General features: G+C 43.0%; 1 protein-coding gene and 1 long non-coding RNA gene across 2 annotated transcripts in view; one reads left to right on the forward strand and one right to left on the reverse strand.

The window, feature by feature from the left end:
* LOC147203838 (uncharacterized) overlaps window positions 1–5,523 on the reverse strand; it is a 15,866-nt gene extending 10,343 nt beyond the window's left edge. Inside the window, exons 1-2 of the long non-coding RNA XR_015101138.1 lie at window positions 5,390–5,523; window positions 4,017–4,354 (exon numbers count right to left, since the gene is read on the reverse strand). This is a non-coding gene — a long non-coding RNA (uncharacterized LOC147203838). The remainder of the gene's footprint in view (window positions 1–4,016; window positions 4,355–5,389) is intronic.
* Window positions 4,130–18,488, forward strand: part of chrnb2 (cholinergic receptor, nicotinic, beta 2) — a 24,507-nt gene continuing 10,148 nt past the window's right edge. Inside the window, exons 1-3 of the mRNA XM_086113051.1 lie at window positions 4,130–4,296; window positions 15,444–15,589; window positions 18,198–18,242. Coding sequence (XP_085969177.1) covers window positions 4,224–4,296; window positions 15,444–15,589; window positions 18,198–18,242 — 264 coding nt within the window. The 5' untranslated portion in view covers window positions 4,130–4,223. The remainder of the gene's footprint in view (window positions 4,297–15,443; window positions 15,590–18,197; window positions 18,243–18,488) is intronic.

Below are 18,488 nucleotides of genomic sequence, written 5' to 3' on the forward strand. Positions count from 1 at the left end.
CTGAACTTTTTTGCACTCATACACCACTGAAAAATTGTTATATGTACTACTGAAAATTTTGACTGAAACTACACTCATACTAATGAAATGCTCTCATTTTATTTTGCTTACTGTAACACTCATTCGATTGAAGTGATATCATACAAAAAAAACTATTGTGTGAGTGTTGCAGTGGTGTCTGTTTCTTTCACACGTGTGAGCAGAAAAAATAGTTATGTCGCCGCCCCCCAAAAAAAGTTTGCGTGACAATGTTTTCGTAAGATTTCTTTGATTCGTTTTTGTGAACAAAAAAAAAAAAATCAATGGTGAGTATGAATGTTTCAGTGTACAGCTACTACATGAGAGTGTTTCAGTCGTGTGTGAGAAGCATTTCACTTGTAAACGTAAGCAAAATGTTCTAATGTATGTGTGAGAGCATTTCAAAAGTGTGAATGAAAGTGTTTCAGAAGTGTGCGTATTGTGTCAATGGGTATGTAAGGGAAAACGTGTTCAATTATGATTAAGAGTGTTTCCGCAGAATGTACAGAAAGAGAATTTCAGTAGTGGCATGAGCAAGACAGAAAAACAATGTGTGAGAGCGTTTCAGTCGTGTGTGACAAACGTTTCACTCAGCAGCGAGCGAAGAGCGCTTCACTACGGTATGAGCCCCCCAAAATTCAGTCGCGTGTGACAGCTTTACTTTACAGTCTTGTGTATGGGAGCGTTTCGGTAGTGTGTGTGTGTGTTAGAGGGAATAGTAATACATCTCCAAGTCATAACCACAAATGCAAGCGTCAACGCATATTCTCACCATTTCAAACCATCTCTGCGTTCATGTCAACACACAAGTAAACTCAGGTTTGCATGACTGTCTCAGCAACGCGTGTGCATCCGTGTGTGTGCAGAAAAGAGAGAGAGGGATTACCGGGTTGCCATGGTGATTAGTGAGAGTGAGGTCGAGCCATCTCTTCAGGGAGGGAGGAGAGACACAGACCTCGATGTATAAAAGCAGCTATGAATAACCGGGACTCGAGTGGCGATGCACGTTGGCAACAGCGACACGGCATGCGATGTCAGAGCGCAGCCAGGAATTAGTCCGTTTGTTTGACTTGGCAATTGGAGTGGAGCGCCTCTAATTTGAGGTCAAAGACAAGTAAATATATGTCAGATGTTCAGGTTCATACGCGCGACTGTCGGCCGCCGTTCTTCCGCACCCCGCGGGCGGGTCTCGAACGTTACACAACAAGCAGACACCACGGAGCATCACCTCTCCTACCATCTGTGTAATGCGTCGTGGTCAGGCCGCCTAATTAAAAGCCACGAAGTAGGTCACAGCAAACAAGAGGCCCCCCACGGGAATAGGCCGCGCCATTTATGCCTTCCTCAATCCAGTGAATTTGCACAGTGTGCTCAGATTGTATTGCTAGTCTCATCTGCATCGGTTATTGTTACAATAGGATTTTGAAAAGAACTCTAAAATGTATAGAGAGTTTCGAATGGTCTAAAGCTGCAAACTATGAAACATGACTTGGCTGACATTCGAATCAAGAACTGGAGAACCGAGGCAGACCTGTTTATCACTCTGCCACTGTCCTTTTGGCAGGAACCATTTTTGGACATTTAAAGACTGTAAAGTAAACTTTGAAAATTCTTGCCAAATATCAGATGCGTGCACAGGAAGGATGCCAACGGGGCGGGGCCCCCCAAGCATCCACCCCGCACCCCTTTCGACTTCTGTCAACCATTGTTAATGAAGTGTATCATTATTCATATTTGTTGGTCAGCTGTCCCCAACCTTTTTTTTTTGGGGGGGGGGGGGGTGACTGGTATTTCTGGCAGAAGAATATTCATGCTCCAGTGATATTGCCGTTTGGAACGTATACTCTACTAGAACCATGAGACCGGCACCCATTGGTTGACCGTGTGGAGAAGTGGGGAATCTGCCGAATATTCCCGAATGGGTAATACAGTAATCCCTCGTTTATCGCGTTAATGGGGACCAAAACCACCTGCGATAAACGAAAATCCGCGAAGTAGCGTCCGATTAACATAAACAGGTAAAAACCTTTTTTTTTTAAAGTCCACAAACGGCCCGCGAGAAGCTGCAAAACAACAGCGAGTCACATAGAGCAACATATACAGTACTATACTCCATGTATATGTAAAAATATATATATATATACAGTATATATATTTATATACAGTATATATATTAAATATGTTTGGAAAAAATCCGCGATGCACTGAACCCGCGATAAACGAACCGCGAAGTAGCGAGGATCACTGTAGTGTACATTTGTGGCATATACACTGCAGACAAATAATACATTTACAGTATCTGTGTGGCCCTGCACGAAATGGCTCTCAGACTGCGACTAGGTTGTGGAGCGGTATCCTGGTTAGTAAATCAGCTGCACATCTGTCCGCCTGCGTAAAGTTGGAGCTAGTTTTTGCATGCGCCTTCGTATGAATGCTGTCAATCAACCCACTATAGTACATTCATGAACCCACTCAGGATAATGGCTGCTATTTACTTTCATAGACTGAACAATTAGATTGATACAAGGCACGCGGACGGAGTGACAGCGAGGGAAGAAAAAGGGACAGAGCGGAGGAATGCAAAGGGGGCGGAGGGAGGGAGGGAGGGTGCTGGGGGAAGACAAGCACTCGTGGGGGTCCCAGCTTTTAAATAATTCAGCGAGAGACTCACAGCAGCACTCAGTGCAGAGGAGGAGCACTGTCAGGTCAGCTCATTCACCGCACAGGAGAGGGCAAGAGGGAAGGAAGTGTGGATAAAGATAGCACGAGAAGGGAGGACATTACTGCGAAAGCGTGGCCATGCGCATTTGCATGCCAGTGTCTGTGTTTGTGCGAGTGTGTGTGCGTGCGTGCGTGCCTGTGCGACTGTCCATGTGTGTATGCATGATGCAAGTAATAGAACAGTCAAGGTGAAACAGGTCGCATACTTCCTGTGGATTTTCGGATTTCTTTTCATCACCTCGGCAACCGCGTCCTCCCTTCCCTTCTTCCTCCTTCCCGCACTTTGTTGTCGTTTCACGCCCTTCTATCACTCGTTCCGCATGGATCACATTCTGACTCACCACTGACTTGCTCTGCAAACACCACCTTATTCAACCTCCTCATAACGCACGACATTTACTAGCTCTGCTCAGAGCAAAAGGGCAAGTGAAAAGGGGAATTAGCTGGAGGACACAACAAAACCGAATCTTTTTGTGGGGGGCAAAAATTGTGTTTTTTAAAAAAATGTAGAATAGTGTAACTCTACTTAAAGTCAATCAATATTTAATACATTTTCAGAAATTCTTCCCTTTATTCGCAGATTTGGTATCATCTGACACCGTGTGGATTCATCAAACGCAGTAAAAACTAAGTTTGTTTTTTATTAATTTTGCTAGTCCCCGGGTTTTATTTTAGCGGCAACCTATCACGTGACTGAGAAGCGCGCCTTGATCTGTGTCAAGAGTGACATGCGGATGTAGCAGGGGATCCGATAATTTTTCAAAATAAAACACATTTCAGAGTTCGAAATAAATAAAACGGAAGTAACGGAAGTTATTTCTTCTTTCTGTGCGGCCTGGTACCAAATAATCCAAGGACTGCTGTCGGTCCGCGGCCCGGGAGTTGGGGTTACACATTTGAATGGTTGCCAGCCACTCGCTGAGAGTTTTCCATGAATTTAACATGCATGTATTTGGGACATTGGCAGAAGCCACAAAACCCAGAGAATACTTGCAAACTACATACATGCAGGCCAAAACTGAGATTTGAGATTTCTTGTTACTTGGCGCGGGTGTACCTAATGTTTTGTCTGGCGTGGCTGCATATTGAACAAGTTTATAGACTTTGCGTGAGGGAAGGCGTCGTTAGCCGCGCTGCGGAGAGGAGGGGGGGGGGGGGGGGGGGAACCACATGCACCCCTTTCCGCCACTCCTCCGCAGACCACCTCCATCCCTCCCTCACTCACTCGCTCCCTCCCCACTCGCCCGCCGGAGCACGACCCGCGAGTTGGAGCTCACCTGCGGACCCCAGCGAGACGATTTCCACGCGTCCTCTCCCCTCTTGGTGGTCCTATATCGTCGGCGCAGGAGCTCACCATGACGTCAGGGTGCCAGGTAGCCGCTGAAGGGACGTTCGGGTCGTGAGGAAGAAGAGAAGGAAGAAAGGAAGGGAGGAGGGAGAGGAGGATTCTACGCGGTCCTCGTTGAACACCTTTCGGGCTGGGGATGGTGAGGATGAGGATGATGGAGGAAGGCTGGCTGCTGATGTTGCTGCTGGCGCTGCTCGCCATTGCGAGAGGTGAGTAACTCGTGCGTGCGTTCGTACCTCCATCCGTTTATAAATTCAAGCCTTCCGTCTGTGGAGTCAGTGTGGAATGTTATGGAAGAGAGGAAGAGGAGTCACCATTTTTTTTCCCCACGGAGCGCCACGCATCACTCATGATGTATATGGTGGTGGAAAAACCACCATAGGAGGCACACGCTAGAAATGCACTGTCACTTTAAATGTGGATCCAGTGACACAGTGCCACAAAAATATCCCAGCATTGATTTATTAATGAGGCTTTCAATACACTGACTAAAAATGTTTTAAATGCATTTTAAGAGAGTGGCAATATGTTCAGTGTATTTAGCATAACTTGTGATATCTTGAAAATATTTATTTTTAATAAAACTCAAATGTTGATCTTTATTTAGAACGTATTTTTTATATTTATTTTCAGAAGTGTTTAATGCACTTTGGCTTATTAGCGATAGCGTCTATTGAACAAATATTCGGTCGCGTTTTTAATACATTTGCAATATGTTGAAAATAGCATATCTGTATTTTTATTAAACATGTTTATATGGCTTATTTGTAATCGATAAGTTTTATTTCAAGTCATCTATTTCCCAATATGCAATCACAGTACTCAATCCATTTGTAATATGATACACATTTAAAAATATATCTGCCATTTTGATTTAGACTGCATTTATTGGTTCAATTCATTTGTGATATCTTAAAAATATTCAAAAGCTTTGAATGGATTTGTAATGTGTTCATCAATATCGATCATTTGTTTGAAAAATATTAAGTAAATTAATTGTTATTTTCATCTGATGTAAGGTAGTCAGTTCAAATGAGGATCGGTCCCAGATTGCATTACCCAAATAAAATGTCATAAAAAATAAATAACGGATATATTAAAAACGGTAAAAAAAATATAGATATTTGTTTTGCATTTAATATAATGTATATATTTTGTAAAAAAACAACATAATTACACCATTTTTAATTTTGAATGCATTTTTTTGTCATGTTTTTATTTCAGAGGTATAGTCGCACAGGCAATGCATTGTACATATTGCTAGAACTAATAGCATCAGAGTATAATGTGAAGTTATTTTACCTTTTAAAATAGAACACGTTCTCGCCCTCCCACACATTCTTCCATTCTCTGTCTCTCATTAACACGGAGGTCTCGGACTTGAGTGGGCAGGTCAATCAGAGGCAGGTTGAGCGAGACAGCTTCCTGTCATCAAGGACAAATGACACTTAGCAAACGCAGGAAATGATGGTATAGCAGCATTGGCGTATCTAGCTCATTTTTAGTGCTGCAGCACCCCTAAGTAGAATCCAAGTGCTGCCAAAATTTTAGCGATCTCTCTCTTCCTCCATGTATATTTTATATACTGTATGTATAAAACGGTCTTCTTTTTACAAACTAGAAACTTGTTCAAAAAACAGAGCACTTTGTGAAATTTAACATTAACCAAAATGCATTTCACCCACTTTTGCTTAAAAAGATGGTTTGGTCCAGCTCACTCCTCCATATTTTTGATTTTGAGGGACACGCAAAACATGATCTGCATAGAGCCGTAGCTTTCCATCATATGGATTGAAGGTGTAAATGTAACTTGCTTTAACAAGGATACGTGACTTTTTTTTTTTAACCTTTTACCACTCAATACCAGTGCATTATCATTACAAGGCTGCATTTACTGTTCAATCATTTTGCAAGGAACCTCGGAAACATTACAGGTAGACCAATCAGTAGCCCGTCTACTGTCCTTTTTGGTCAGAGTGCGGCGGGCGAAACAAGCGTATGCGATGTGCATGTGTTAATATCAAAGCTGCTATTGTCTAGCTAACTGACGTGTGTGTAAAACCACAGACAACATGATTTACTATGCGCTAAATTTCACCCGGCAATGCCTGACCCACCCCGGACATCCCCCCTCACTGACTTCAACACCCATTTGTAGCATCAAAAACAAAAACCTCTGATCCTAGAATCACCCCTGGATAGCAGTAGATACATGCAGGCTTAATGCACTTTGGGAGTACTTATTGTAAGAGGTGCATAGAAATGATACTCCCTCTTTGTTGTTTCAAGTCGAACGACTGACTGGCACTGAGTGAAAAGGGCATCACCTTAATTGGGCCTTAGGGAATCGTGTTCAGGAGTTTCATCCATGCTCTACCTGGACTGGGACACAGCTCTTAAATCGATCAATCATGAGCTTGGCAAGCCCGCTGAGTGGCCAATTTGTCATCTTAGCAGAGACATTTTGGACAACTTTAACTACAAGAATGGCACTTGACTTAATTGCCTTCATGGAAAATTGAAGAAAAGAAATGAAAGACAGCACCAACAAGTAAAGGGTAGACTAGGAACGGAAAGGATGTCGAGCTGGCAGTCGAGGGCGGTGTCTGGATCACGACAGAGTCGGGATGCCACCTGTGCAAAAGGAAATTTTAAACACCTGACACGCCCTTTTTCTCTCCCCACCCCGTTGCATTGAGAGCAACTTGGACACACCGGAAGCTGGCAATGATGTCATCTAATTATCAGATTACAGGATGGCGTGTCGCCGTGTGAAAGTGCACACAGCCGCCGCATTATCCCGCTTCGCTGGATCCTTTGGAAGAAGGGGAATAAGTCTTCTGTTACAGCTCTGATGCGGCAAGAGGCTTGTACCTGGGGGGCTTGCAGTCTAGCTTGCGCAGACTAGACCTTCGCCGACATCACGCCGTACTTCTTTCGAGAGCAAACTCGAGTTACAATCCATCAAACTGAATTCAGGAAGCCAAAGCATACACAATACATGAGTCGCGTCCAGAAAGTTTGAACGACAAGAAGAGCACGTAACAAGCGAAACTACGCAGTAAAAAGTACAAGATTATGGCGACAGGAAAATGAGAATCTGAATCATCCATTGTGCAGTAGTACAACCCAATGGCAGCTTTGCAGAGTCATCGAGCAGAGATGACGCGATCAGCGGCGTGGTTCTTACAATACTTTGACGGTTGTGCAGGTGATGCAGATCATCGTGCCACCATTTTTAAGTGACCAGTAGCAGTAATTGTCGTCCAGCTTTAGTTGTTCAATTATGCCGAAAGTCCTCGAGTGTGAAGCACATGCTGCGAGCACTAAAAAAACTAAACGAAGAGAGATTGGCAGAGGGACAGCTGAAGGTTGACACAAGGAATAAAAATAGTAAAACAGAAGCTCATCAACACAACACAAAGAAATACGAAAAACTATAAAGCAAAAACCAAACAAAATAACGGAAAAAGGACTTGCAAAGCAAACCGGACAACACAAAGTAAGTGTCGCCTGTAGCAAACTTCAAAAACAGGAAACACAAAAAAAATCCCGATTGATTATCAACGGTCAACAGGTGTGTCGCCGTTGGCTCCACCCACCAGCAATCACCCAGTAAACTGGAGACAGGAGTAAAAAAAGCAGAACTGAAACATCAGAACTAGTTGCAATTTAGAATCAAATTAGGGGCTCTTAGGCTACGTTCAGACTGCAGGTCTGAATGCTTAGTTTGGATTTTGGGGGTGAAATCCCATTTTTTGTGGAATTGTTCACGTTACATATTAACCCTTTCTTGTATCCTGTAACATAAACTGTCCACTGTAGTAACCGCTGTCTCTGAAAGGGTTCATATGCAACCTCAGTCTGTCTGGTGTGAGAAGCAAATGCGGCGTAGTGTTCACAGAAGTTGCCGTTCTCCAACGCGGAGTTTAACGGCAAAATTCACAAATAGTAAAAATTCTGACACGCAGACGGTACATTTGTGACATACGTCAGTGACGTGACGTCAGTCTTTAGCAGACGTCTCCGTCAAATGACAACATCGTCGAGCGATCATCTCCTCCCGCCTCGCTCCTTCGTCAATTCTGGATGGAATTTTTGGTGGGAGGTGCTAGAGGAGGTCAGCGAGGCGCGAGGACCAAGGAAAATGCAATTTGACGAATGAGACGAGCCCCCAGTTAGTCGTCAGTGAAACAGGAGTCGGTCGGTTCTGACCTGGTTTATGACGATTCCGGTGATGTATGAAAAGCCATTTCTGTTGATGCTCCGTCCGACAGATTTTCAAAATTACCCATCATTACGCTTTTTGCTAGCAAAACAGGCATCCGCCAGTGAGGAATTCACGGACCTTCCGTCAGCACTGACACAATGTCAAGGTATCGCTGTAATATTAAGATGTTGCAAGTGCAACGGAGAAATAAGATGCTCCCAAAATTTAAAGTGACTTTCAGCAGCATCTGACAAAGCAGCAGAGCGAGAATGAGTCATTCCTCCTTTAGGGTGAAAATCTGATGAGCATTATTATCCTTCCAGACTACAAACATGTGTGTTTGGGGGGAATACTCGCAAAATGAGCATGAAAGCCTCACCCACTCAATCATGGGGGAAGCCTTCAAAGTGCAACACATCCTTTGAAATCACGCACGATCACATTTGCGTTTAATGGCGATGATGGCGGCGGCCGCGCTGGCATGGCGGAGCATCCCGCTGAGCTGAGACGAGGCAAATGGATGGGACATTTTACGCGTCAACGCACCAGCGCGTCTCGTCAGGGCGAATACATGTGATCAGGGGAGACACGCGGGAAGAATTAAGTCTTTAAATTAAGCGTCCCACACAGGCCACGTTTCATCCTAGCGTAGTTGAACGCTCACATATGGAGCGGCGGCGGCGTCGGCCGTCTGCGCAAGGACACTCAAGGGCATCTCAGCACCTGTTTTCCACGTTGCCGTATGGCGATGCACACCATTCCTTCGCTCCCTCCCCCTCTCTCGCTTTCCCCCGCTGGGCCATGCATAATAAACAGGTCTGTGGTGCGATGTTGACCTTATGCAAGGGTTACTACATGATGACACCAAGATTAAAGAGCGGAAACTCCAAAGTTGAATGCCTTCAAGCTAGTACTATGATTTCAATAGACTTCATTTCAACCAGCATCTAAAGATGAACTCTAAGAGCTCTCTTTTCATAGAGAGCGCATCCGCGCCTTGGTGAAAATGCCGGCGGATCCTGATTTACTTTGAATGTGATGTCGAAGTTTTGTTCAAGTTCCGTCAACAGAACAGTTAACATAAAATGATAAAATAATACAACACAACACATGAGACACAGACAGTCGTGCAATCTTAACCACTTTTTCTGCATACACTTTGTTGTTTGAAGCAGTTCTAGATGAAAGAGGAGAGAATCAAAGTGTCCTTTTCACCATTGGATCAAAGACGTCATGCTGAAAATGTGCACACGTCTGCTACGAGCTAGGTTTGAAAGCAAACAAGAAGCTGTAGCGTCCATTGACGAAAAAGAGATTGGCCCACATCTCCTGTCCCATGTAAATCCGCTTCAATTCCAAGCGGCAACTCCCAGTTCCACCCTTTGTCGCAAGCTCAAGAACTTTATTATTTTTTGTTTCTGGCTACTCAGTATGTACACATGAGTTGTCAAGGTTAGGCTTGAGTTGTCAAGGTGAGCTGGTGCCCATGTAGCTGACTTCGAGTGAGAGGAGTACACTATGGACAGGTCGCCAGTCAATTGAAAGCACATATTGACCACCGACCATTCACGCTCGCATTCAGCGGACAATTTAAAGCTTCAATGAACCTGAGATGCATGCTTGTGGTACAGTATGTTGGAGGAAGAAACTTGGAGCACAGAGAGAGAACATGCAAAGTCACATTTGAACTCAGGCTTTGTCGACTACGAGGCAGATGTGCCATCCACAATGGCAACATTCCGCTTGTGGTTTCTTGTATGCTGCTGCACAGTACTTTTTGATTTTAAAGACAACAAAAATGTGTTTGTCGCACTGTGACACCTTCCTCTTTTTGTGTGTGTGTGTGCAAGAGACAACAAATTATTTCCCCATCACCGCCACAAGTTCTGCTCAGTCAGTCAGACTGTCATCACTGCTCTGCTGCACCACTGATCTCTGCAGCAAATCAACAGTCCCCCACCCACCTCCTCTCGCTCAGCATGTGTGTGTGTGTGTCTGCATTGACTTTCCGTCGGCAACCTTTTTGGAGTGGCTCCTAAAACACTGCAGCGGGATCACATCAGCGCATACAGGCCTGCACGTGCGGTCGTACACAAGAGACGTGTGTAATGAGTAAATCTGCATGTGTGCGTGAGAGCGTGTGAACGAATGGGCGGCCATGCTAGCCCAGGAGATTAGGAGAGCGCGGCGGAGGGAGAGCAGAGGTTTAATAGAAACTTAAGCGGCCCGCAAGAAGCGCCAGATAAGAGAAAGAGTTTTCACTTGGGCAACGTGGTTGTTAATTAAGATTTAATGCACTTTTATTGTCATGAAACGTGGTGACAGGCGTCATGTGAATTCTGAACTCGAGAGTGAAGCCATCGCAGTAGCAACAATACCATTCGTGACACGCCAGGGCAGTGAGAAGCTTTTGAGGGGAGTAGCTTTGATTAGAAAAGTTCACTTCAGCTCAAAGGGGACGGTGATGCGTTGAAAATGAAATACAGTCGTGACCGTTTCAGGAACAGCGGTTACGACAGTGGACAGCTTATCATGTTATCAGGTTACAGCAGGGGTGTCAAATTCATTTTTGTCGCGGGCCACTTTATAATTAAATTTTGGTACAGATTTTAGCAGGCATCATGGAAGTTGTCATCTTCGATTCACTTTTGCGGGCCACTTAAAATGATGTGGCGGGCCACATCAGGCCCCCGGGCCTTGAGTTTGACACCTGTGGGTTACAGTGTGCATGAAAGGGTTAATCTGAATAGCGCATTGATGGTTAAGGTCCATGGTGAAAATGATCTTAATCATGAAAGGTCCAGTACATGTTTTTGGTAAACATACTTACAGTATATCAACAAGCCAACACGAATGCGTCTTTATGTTCAACATTGATTCTCCATCCTATTCCTGAGGGCTCCTGCAGAGAAACTAGTATGATGAGATGTTGCCATTTGTTACAGCGGGTTTTGTTTCACTGAGCGGTTTATTTGAATTGTTATTTTTATTATTATTATTATATTTTTTTTTTCTCAAAAAAATCATTAACCCCCATTGCATTGAAAAATGTCTTGCATGGCTTGGAAACTTGTTGCGCCGTTGGTAGTCGTACTTACAAGCAGAAGAAGTTCAACCTGCCCGATCATTTTAATGTTTGCTGCGGCCAGTTGAAGTTGGCATAACTACAGATGTTCACAAAAACTTGGAAGACTGAGTGCAATTTTATGACGTCAAGCAATGTGAAGCTTGTGTGGTTACGTACAGTGAGAAGTGAAGAGTTTTGTCTGGATCCTGTGCGTTAAGATCAATAAGATTGTGTCTGAGCTCTTTGCGACAGAGTTCGGAAAGTACCTTGTCGCTGGCCTCTGCTTTTATTTTATCCCTCAACCCCGCTACATTAGCAAGAATGTTTTCTCCTATAAACTGCAACAATTGTCGTTCCTGGATTGTTATAGTGTGTAACTGGCATAGAAAGTGGATTGGCACAAACAGTTTCCATGGAAACTAAACCCCGGTGTCGCGATACTTTGGGGTGTAGGCAGATACAGTAGATCCCCGCCATTGGGGGTGGGGGTGGGGGGGGGGCATAAGGATGGAAATCGTCTCATAACACTGGTCAACAAATTTTGACATTTTCTAATCAGAGATGCAAGTAAAATTTTGGAGATCATTATTTGGTGCTGATTCAGAATCTGTCCTCGTTAATTCGTTAAGGATATCAGGTTTTCATAATCCTCCTCATCATCATTAATAGTAAAATAATATCATAATATATTAAGTAATGGGGAGGAATTAGACCATGATAGGATCTCCCCAGTGAAATGCACCACCGCAGTGTTGGAGGGTTGCCTGCACAAAATGATCAGACATTGGCAGGATCAAAGCATGCTTTTTGCAAAAAAAAAAAAAAATTATATATACAGTACATGTATATATATAATATTATATATGTTTATAATACAAGAGGTTATTCTTTATCGTGTCTGAGCAGTCCATGTGCACCCTGCAGAGTTTGTTGACGCCGCAGACAACAGACCCTCTGCATCCCGTGAGCGCACAGTGGTTTGGCTTTGTGCGATAGAGCAGCCGTGTGCATGATCAATATTGATATCTCCCTTCTTTTGGCACCACGCAAGCAATCGGCTGCTGCCAGTCATTCAGTGGATGTGCACCATTATTGATTTCTGAATATTCGAACAAATAATGAGCCCTGCTAGGCGAGCACATAGCGGGGAAGGCAACTCTATCTTTATAATTGCCCTCATAAAGAGATGTTCACTATTGTCTAAATCTGTTTAACTCTCATATGCCCTCATTTTTTTCCATATTTGTGTAGAACTCGCAGCTATAATTTGAACCAACTCGTGTGTGTGTGTGTGTGTGTGTGTTTTGGTTGTGCACTCATGACGGTGTGTAAGTTCTCTCGCTCTGTGGTCTAATGGGAAGTCCTGCTGCAATATTCATAGTGTCACATTAAGTTTGCAATATTTGCATTGGGGAACAAGCAGGATCAGACCTTAGCTTGCAGCCACATTACAAGCACTCCGCTCGGCCTTTAGCGTGACGCAGCCACACAGACGGTCTGTCCTTTTTATTGTTTTTAGGAGGAGCATTACAGAAGCAGTAGCGTGAACCTATCATTCAAACCTCCAAGTTTTTGCAAGTTGCATGAGGTTCGCAAACATATTTAAGTTGCCAGCCGTTATCACAAATTGCTTATGTACTTAAGGGTACCGCTTACATTGGCTATTGACACAGCGGCCAAGAGCAGTGAAAATGATGTGGTCGCGCATGTGTAGCTGCGTCAGATGTGAGTGTGCCACATTCAAAGGGAATGACAGGAACTGCTTCAATTGGCCGTGTTTACGCCCACAACGGCGCAAACCACGCTTTTTAAAATATGACAGCCTTTGCCAAATGGCACCATTTTACACTGCATGCCTTATTGGATTTGCATGAAAATAAAGCCCTGGACTACAACTAAACTGTCTCTCGGGCGAGCGCAGGCCTTCGCCAAGGCTCAACTGTTTGTCCATCTGTCTGTTAGTTAGGCTACATTTACACTACGTTCCCAGAGGTCATGACGGTGTTGTGAGATTTTGGCCCTTAATTTTGCCCATTTTCGAATTTTGCTAAGTTTTCTCACTTTCTATCACGGTATTTGTGACAGGCCGTGGGACTTTTCTTTTTTGCCTCACTTTTGATCAAGAATGCAGGAACATTCCCGTACATTTGTCACAATCTGTCAAGGCTTTCCATGAATGAAACCTAAAGACCGAGCACATTTGTTGCCCTTTCAGAGTCGAAGGACGTAACCCTACCTGGCCGGACTCAGAGTCTGCGTCAGCATGGGGGGTGGGGGGACCACTGGGGTGGGGGGAATGAAAACTGCTGCTCTGTAATGTTTTATAAATGTAGTTTTCAGTCAACAACCAATTCGTCTCTTGTACCATAACGGCTGTTCGTGCCGACGGTACCGTATTGTAAACGCAGCTTAGGTTCACAGGTAACTTCCTGATTCATAAGTGGAGATGAACAGAGGGGTGCCATTATCATTGCAGTGGTGGAAGAAGTTTCCATTGATCCCATAGTGACTCAAAAGGTGATGATAAATACTTGGACCAACACATTTTGTCCAGATTCTTACCAAAAAGTAATCGGTTCTTCCTTGTCCATCCTATGAACTATGTTGTATCATCACCATACAGCAGCCCCGCTCTTTTAAAAAAAACACACTTTCCAAGTATCTTCCATCAGCCACATGATGAGGACTGAGATGCAGGGAATGTGTTCTGCTCCATCACTGTTTAAGTGGACTGCTCCCTCCTTCCTGTCTCACAGTGCTTTTATTGCCTTGAGCTTCTGGGAGTATTGCACATTAGTCATATGGCTCTGTAATGCTTATTTCCCCCGTGAATATGTGCACACAACTGGATTCATATCGGCACCCACATGCCATAAATAAAACCAATGCTGCACACACACATGCCGACAGGCCTCGTAGTGATGATGTTGTACGAGCTTGAGAAAGGCCAATAAATGGATAGCGTCTGTTAGCAATACTTTCAGCGGAGATGGTGATAACAGGAAGAAGGAGAGCCAGGTGGAGACAGCTAGTACAAGAACGTACAGGCCGTCTCGGATGTTGCAAAAAGATGGAAGAGGCCGCAGAGAACTGAAGATTCAAAAAGAGGGGAAGTAGGGAGGAGAGAGAGAGCAAGGAGGGGACTTGCGTGATGGGGCAGGAATAGCATCCTCATTGATCCCGAGACAGAGGCTATCATTCCACTTGGCTGAGCAAGGCTTGGTGCTGCAGGGCACCAACCAACGATGAAGGGACCGTCGGACGCTGGGGAGGAAAATACACATGAATATGCGCAGTGACATGCAGAACAACAGTGGAGAGTGCAAGGAGGAACAGAAATAATCCTGCTGCACCAGAAATGCTTTTTTAAAAAAATGTGGCAAAATGTAGATTTTCTCATCAGCAAAATGGCATATTTAATAGAGCATATAATTCACACAATTTTATATCATCAATTGGTTGCGCAAAATCAAATCATGTGGCATGTCATTTTTTAAAATAATCATAAAAATTAACAAATAATAAATGATGTTGAAATATATGCCATGCTTTCATCACAAAGTATAACCGTATGTGGAGTGTTGGTTCTGCTGTTTTGAAAGTACATCAAGTATTATTGGTAGTAGGAAGTAGGTAGTAGAAATATTCAGTAGGAAGCCTAAACTCCAGTGATCATGTTAAAAGCAAAATGGTCACGTTATTAATAGTACAATTTTTTTTGTTAATTTCCTTGTGAAAACACAATGCTATTACACACAGTTAAGTGTGTGATCCCATTAAGGAGTCATTATGCCCCCCATGAGTGTGTGAATCAGTCATCGCAAGAGTTGTTTGTTTTCCCGCTAGGCCGTTAAAACCTTCTGATTGCAGGGTTAGGATTGTAACCCTGTTGACAGTAAGAAGGGAAAGTGTGAGGTCATTATGATTGCGAGAAGACAGGAAGGGGGGCTGTGTTTTCTGTGAAACATATCAGCGCTCGCTTAATGTGTATGCTTGTGAAGGTTCAGTTTCATGCAAAGACGGACAGACATTAAGTGGCACAGTGCTTCGCTGCGGCTAACTACGTGCTGTCATTGCAGGGAGCCTCGGGGCTGACACGGAAGAGCGATTGGTGGAACATCTCTTGAATCCCGCACACTACAACAAGCTGATCCGTCCTGCCACCAACGGCTCCGAGCTGGTGACTGTGCAGCTCATGGTGTCGCTAGCCCAACTCATTAGCGTGGTGAGCATGCACCCGGCATAGCGCACCACACGATAATGTGATGAAAGATGGAGTCGAAATCGATTAATCCATGACGTGATTCATTTAGTAATCTTTACACCACTCTAAATTTTGGCTACGAAGTATTAGCCTCACTTCCCGCCACTGACCGTATCCCTTCAATATGATTATTTTCAAACAAGCAACGACCTGAATAGAAGAAGCTAGCTAAACGTGATTAGCGGCTAGTCAACTTGAAATGTAGAAAGTCTAGTTGACTCGTCAACTAGTCGACCAATTGGTTAACTAGTACAAGAATTTAGTAGAATATTCTAAAATAAATTTCACTCAACTGTGGAACTTTGAAAGCAAGAGTGTCAAACTTGTTTTCTTTATTGTATAAACATGAAATTAATTTGGACGGTGACAATGCAGCTTTTCTCCAGTAATGCAAAATCAATAGCTTCGTGAATATTTTCTTTTTCGGAAAGTACAACAGCAAACTCTGCTTTTGGTTCTTATCATTTTTATGGTTAATTTTGTCCAGATATAAAGGAAAAATGAGAGCAAGCTTTAACAGGCTACATAAAATGAAAATTCTGTGGGCCTTGAGGTTAAGACCTGTGCTGTAAAGTTATACCCGAGCTTGCAGATAAGAATGTTGAAAACAAAATCAAGAAGTGCCTACAACTCATTTTGGAATAATACCGCAACCATTATAGTTAAGAATGTGATGGGAACAATCTGTAAATGGATGATTAGATTGTGGTCATTTTGATGTAAATGTTAGGGTATATTATTTCTTTTATGCCACTTACTGGAAAACCCACCACTTTTCTGCTAAATAGGCTGTATTAGAACTGTACAAAACGGTCTCTAATTTGTCATTCAAAGATAACGAGTACATCCGGAGAGCCTTCATGCACTGACGCTGACGACTGCTATACGGCATTTAAATTGATTTTCCCGACTGCAAAAAGTGATTAATGGTCATCTCTTCTAGCGAGAGCTGAAAATGAGGCAGTCTAATGATGTGAATCCCAGGAAATGTGAAGTTAAGTGCTAATTAGCCGGGCTAAAATCCTTATCTTCCCTCTTTGATTGAATTCAGAGCAGTATAGAAGATACTTGCGAAGAAAGTTAAACCCCTCTGATTTAATAAAACAGAAATAATATCTTTCTGTATTTCGGGGGTTTTCCCCCTCAATGACAATAATCCCATTTTATAGCAAATCATCTAACTTTGCTGCCATGCTCTGCACACATCAAATGGCTTTGTCTGGAGATTGAAGCTCATTTGAGTGAATTCCCTTCGAGGAGTTCATTCCAGTATGTGCCCTGGAATTCATCCAAAACGACGGCTTCAAACCTCCATACCTCCTGTTCATTTTAGGAGAGTTTTTTTTTTTTGTCCAGTTTGTTTTCATGTGTCTAGTTTTGATAGACACATCCACCCTTTTGAGTGTAGGTTGCTGAAATTGGTGTTAGTGGCTAATTTGTGCACTATTGAGTGAGTTTTGTAGGTTATGTTTGGGCCTCGTAAAATACAATTTAAATATAGTTTTTGGTTTTTTTAAATGTTATGTATGATACAGTAACGGCAAGATGATATGGCTGCTTTCTATCAAGATATAAACTTAAATGTTTAATTTATAATGGAAGAAATTCTGAATGCAAAACTAAAGTGACTTTAAAAAAGAAAAATAACAAAAACAAAAGATGTAATTTTGAGAACACTTATTCTCCATTCATGCAACCATTTTCTACCGCTTAGCCGGCTTATCAGGACACTTATTTTCTCGATCAAAAGTCAAAATTAAAACTCATTATTCTATAATGCTTGTATTACAAAAATGTCATACATTTTATTTTAACGTACCTTTGACCTTAGAGGTCATTTTCATTTTTCAGAAGTGTGTGTTGTGCCCACCATGTTGCAGTTTTTTTCCCCTTCATTTTCTTTTTGGACACTTTACTTACTAATTTGCTGTTCATAGTTGACTTCTCCCCACTGTGACACAGTTCTGTACTATACCACCTATCTAAGCATATACAGCACTGTATCTTTTCGGTGTTTTGATACTCTACTTCTCACATTAGATTAGCGGTTAGCATGGCTTTTCCATCTTCTCCTGATGCTACTTGTCATAAGTGAAGCGTATTTGCTGCCGTGGCGACAAGGATTAGTAACTTAAAGGAGCCGATTCCCATCATGAAAAGATAGTGTTTCACCTTGTAAGCTAGCCATCCGCAGCTCGTATCGGGTGCGGACTCACGGGCAGCAAATTAGCTTAGTGCCTAGCATTCCCATGCTAGTTCCAGAGCAGCTGGGAAACCAGAGTGGTTGACAGTTTTTGAGATGGATGGGTTAAATAAAAACAAACAAAAATACAAGCTTCCAGCTTTGTGGTCAGACGTTCTTGAAGACATTGTCACACAGAAGCACATACAATGACTTCATAAACAAGCGTTATTGTAATTGGTCAGTAGGGTTGAAATGTATACCGAACATTAAATTTATGCAGTCTACCGTATACACCACACAAAAGGGCCAACTATAGTTTTACAATTATCCGAACAAGTAGTTTGTTTGTTACAAGTATCTCCTGTTCTTCTTCTACTTCCCCAGCATGAACGAGAGCAGGTGATGACGACAAATGTCTGGCTGACACAGGTGACCCTTCACTCTTTAATACACAAACATGCGCACTCACGTTAATTCTAATGAGATTTATTTACACAGCTAAATGTCCACGCATTAAAAGATGGCATGTCTACAGACGACGACAACTACCCATTCATTCAGTGGCTCAAAATTAATAAATGTTTGAAAACTAACAGTTCTGAAAAATTCCATGCAAAGCTAGTGAAATTTAAAGTTGATCCTTTAATGTACATCTGGAGAGTCAATGCTTAAATC

The sequence above is a fragment of the Hippocampus guttulatus genome, chromosome 6, assembly GCF_054856545.1.
Source record: "Hippocampus guttulatus isolate MCC_2025c chromosome 6, RoL_Hgut_1.0, whole genome shotgun sequence".
In the NCBI taxonomy this organism is placed as follows: Eukaryota; Metazoa; Chordata; class Actinopteri; order Syngnathiformes; family Syngnathidae; genus Hippocampus; species Hippocampus guttulatus.